Source organism: Bufo gargarizans, chromosome 11 (assembly GCF_014858855.1).
Source record: "Bufo gargarizans isolate SCDJY-AF-19 chromosome 11, ASM1485885v1, whole genome shotgun sequence".
In the NCBI taxonomy this organism is placed as follows: domain Eukaryota; kingdom Metazoa; phylum Chordata; class Amphibia; order Anura; family Bufonidae; genus Bufo; species Bufo gargarizans.
In genome coordinates, this window is record NC_058090.1 from 2,422,981 (window position 1) to 2,426,834 (window position 3,854).

General features: G+C 46.5%; 1 protein-coding gene across 1 annotated transcript; it reads left to right on the plus strand.

Moving 5' to 3' along the window:
* The first annotated feature begins 615 nt into the window (after positions 1–615).
* On the plus strand, positions 616–3,462 carry LOC122921672 (E3 ubiquitin-protein ligase TRIM39-like). The gene has a single exon (XM_044271826.1). It carries the CDS (start codon positions 640–642, stop codon positions 2,233–2,235), a length of 1,596 nt encoding a protein of 531 aa, XP_044127761.1. The 5' UTR covers positions 616–639; the 3' UTR covers positions 2,236–3,462.
* The last annotated feature ends 392 nt before the right edge of the window (positions 3,463–3,854 follow it).

The following is a 3,854-nucleotide window of genomic DNA, read 5'->3' on the forward strand; positions in this document are numbered from 1 at the left end:
AGGAAGAAAACTAGGGGGGAGATTTATCAAACTGGTGTAAAGTAGAATTGCTTAGTTGCCCATAGCAACCAATTAGATTCCACCTTTCATTTTCCAAAGTAGCTGTGAAAAATGAAAAGTGGAATCCGTTTGGTTGCTATGGGCAACTAAGCCAGTTCTACTTTACACCTGTTTGATAAATCTCCCCCTAGATGTTTCTATCCGGAGCAGCAGGGAAAGAGAGTGGAATGGAAAGTCAGCTAAGGTAAAAGCAGTGATAATCTGGCGAGATGACTATTACCATATCTGTATGTTACCAACCCCTTATATCAAATGTTCAATGTTGTAAAAATTAATTTAACAAAATGGCAAAATTGCTGTTTTATTGTTCCGTTCCCCTCCCCTAAAAATTCTAAAAGTTATTCAATGGACCATATGTAGCAGGAAATGGTGGCTTTATTAAATTCAACTTGTCTTGCAAAAAAAGTAGCCCTCATATGCCTACGCTGATATAAAAAAAAAAGTTAGGGCTCTCAGAATATAAAGAAAAAAATATATTACTGTGACCATAAGGGGTTAAGTGAATGGGTGTGACAGTAACTTTGCCATCCATCCAGTGTGAAGCACATTCAGTTTCATTTCTTCCTTATTCTCTTAGCCATGGCGTCTGCCGATCTGAAAGACGAGCTGCTCTGCTCCATCTGTTTATTTATTTTTAAGGATCCTGTAATGCTGAGATGTGGACACAACTTCTGCCGTGTCTGTATTGATCGTGTACTGGATACACAGGATGAGTCTGGGGTTTATACCTGTCCTGAATGCAGAGAAGAGTTTCAGGAGCGGCCTGCACTGATGAAGAACATAAATCTTCATAATGTAGCAGAACGTTTCCTGTTTACTCAGCCAGATCCAGTGGAGATCAGCGGGATCTTGTGCACTTACTGTGTGGACTCTCCTGTACCTGCTGTTAAATCCTGTCTACACTGTGAGGCTTCTCTGTGTGAGAAACACCTGAGAGTTCACAGCAAGTCATCAGAACACGTCTTATCTGACACCAGCACTTCCCTGGAGAACAGGAAATGTTCTGTCCATAAGAAGATCCTGGAGTTTTACTGCACTGAGGACTCTGCTTTTATCTGTGTGTCCTGTAGTTTGGCTGGAGAACATCAGGGACACCAGGTAATGGTGCTGGATGAGGCCTCTGAGAAGAAGAAAGGGAAACTGAGAAATATTTTCCAGAAACTGTCCACAAAGCGAGAGGAGACTGAGAAAATAGTCCAGAACCTGGAAGAACGCAGGAGAAAAGCTCAAGGAAAAGCATCTGGAGAAGCAGAGAGAGTCACTGCCCTGTTCACAGACATCAGGAGAAGACTGGAAGACCTGGAGAAGAGGGTCCTGAGTGAGATCTCCAGGCAGGAAAAGGAAGAGTCAATTTTACTCTCTTCTCTGATTCAGAAGCTGGAAATAAAGAAGGACGAGCTGTCCGGGAAGATGAGACACATTGAGGAGATGTGTAACATGACTGATCCACTGACTGTCTTACAGGAACCAGATACAGGTGACTTGTGTGATCCTGAGGAGGAAGGAGGTGATGAAGACATAAATAGATGTCTCCATGATGTAGGTGATCTGGATGTGACTGTGATCTCAGACAAATTACACACATTATGTGACATAATAACAGATATAAGGAGAGGGATCTATATGGAGGGTCCTGCAGACATATTACTGGATGTAAACACAGCTGCTAATAACGTCCTTATATCAGACGACCTGAAAACTGCAACCTGGACACAATATAATCAGAATCGTCCAGGAAGAGCAGAGAGATTCCAGTATAATCAGGTGATGAGCAGCAGGGGATTTACCTCAGGGCGACATTACTGGGATGTGGAGATTAGTGGATCAGGGATGTGGATGGTGGGGATGTGTTATCCCAGTATAGACAGGAGGGGAGGATGGTCATACATTGGAGAGAATAACAAGTCCTGGGGTTTGATGAGGTATGATGATCAGTATTCAGTGAGACATGACAGTAAAGATATCCAGTTACCTGACGAGATCTCCAGTAATAGAGTCAGGATATGTCTGGACTACGAGGCCGGGCAGCTGTCCTTTTATGAGCTGTGTGACCCCATCAGACACCTACATACCTTCACTGCCGCCTTCACCGAGCCCCTTCATGCTGCGTTATGTGTATGGAGAGGTTCTATAAAGATATCAGGGGGAAGCAGAAACTGGGAGAAACCTTCATAACCTATGAAATCTGTCCTGAGACTGGTGACAGTAAAGATATCCAGTTACCTGACAAGATCTCCAGTGATCAGACATCCCAACCTGCAAAAACTCATTTCAGGGAGGTTTTCTTTTTTTCATTCACAAACTTTTTATTACATTTCCCAAACATATGCAGTATCTGCACACTTTGCTCTATGGTGTGGAGGACTGGGCTCATTACCCTGCCCCAAATTATCATATTTATGTATATGATTAAAGGGATTCTGTCACCACCTATAAGCCCTGTGAGCTAAACATATGCTCATGTCCAGGGTAGCAGTATGATTTCTAAGGTGGCCTTATAAAAGCTATGTGTGGCTTTATTCTGCGGAAAAACAGGTTTTACTTACCTGTCAATCGTTGAATTAGGGTGCCCAAGCAGGGGAGGTCTGTGGATGCATGGTGCCCGGCCACACACATCACCGTTCGTGCCCAGCGCCGCGTTCTACTCCTCAGTGCCGCCTCTTCCCTCTCGCTCCCTCCCCCTCCTCCCGCTTTGAGATCCCGCGCGTGCGCACAGGCTCAGCCTGATGCGCTGTTGCGGACTGCTGGCATCAGCTTCTTCTTGCACTGTGCGCACGCGCCGAGAAGGGGACACAGCTACAGGTTGCCAGAAAGGTTTACTGCGAGTAAACTAGAGATGGGAAGTTCGGATCTTTCACATGAATCGGTTCATGAATCGAATCTTCGGTTCACTCGCTGAGTCTACTGACTGCTGAGCTGAGATGCAAGTGAATCGAAGAGCTTAGGTGGTGCACATGCGCGGATGCTTCGATTCACTTGCTGACTAGCTGAGACGGCTCTTCGCACTTGGTCTGAGCTCTGACTGAGTGAGGAAGGGAAGGGGACAGGACTCAGGACAGAATGCATTGTCTATAAAATAGTCCACAGTCCGCACAGACATCACACAGGACAATAACTAGTGTGAACCCACCCTTAGTGATATAGCTACTGAATCCTAAAGGGTTAATTCAACCTGTAATCTAAACTCTGTCCTGTCACTTCTCTTATCTCTCTGCTGACTGTCTGTCTCTTAACCTCATCACTGCTGCAGCCTGGTCATGACTGCTGTCTGTACATTAACCTCATCACTGCTGCAGCCTGGTCATCAGCCTCAGTGTAAACTGTTCGAGTGACTGACGGTTCTTTTAACTCAAAGAATCGAATGAGTCTGTAATAAGGCCTCTTTCACACTTGCGTTGTCCGAATCCGTCGTGTACTCCATTTGCCGGAAGTGCCCGCCGGATCCGTAACACCGCAAGTGAACTGAAAGCATTTGAAGACGGATCCGTCTTCAAAATGCGTTCAGTGTTACTATGGCAGCCAGGACGCTATTAAAGTCCTGGTTGCCATAGTAGTAATGGGGTGCAGGGGAGCAGTATACTTACCGTCCGTGCGGCTCCCGGGGCGCTCCAGAATGACGTCAGAGCGCCCCATGCGCATGGATGACGTGGCATGCGATCCCGTCATCCATGCGCGTGGGGCGCCCTGACGTCACTCTGGAGCGCCCCGGGAGCCGCACGGACGGTAAGTATGCTGCTCCCCCGCTCCCCACTACACTTTACCATGGCAAACAGGACGTTAGCGTCCTGGCAGCC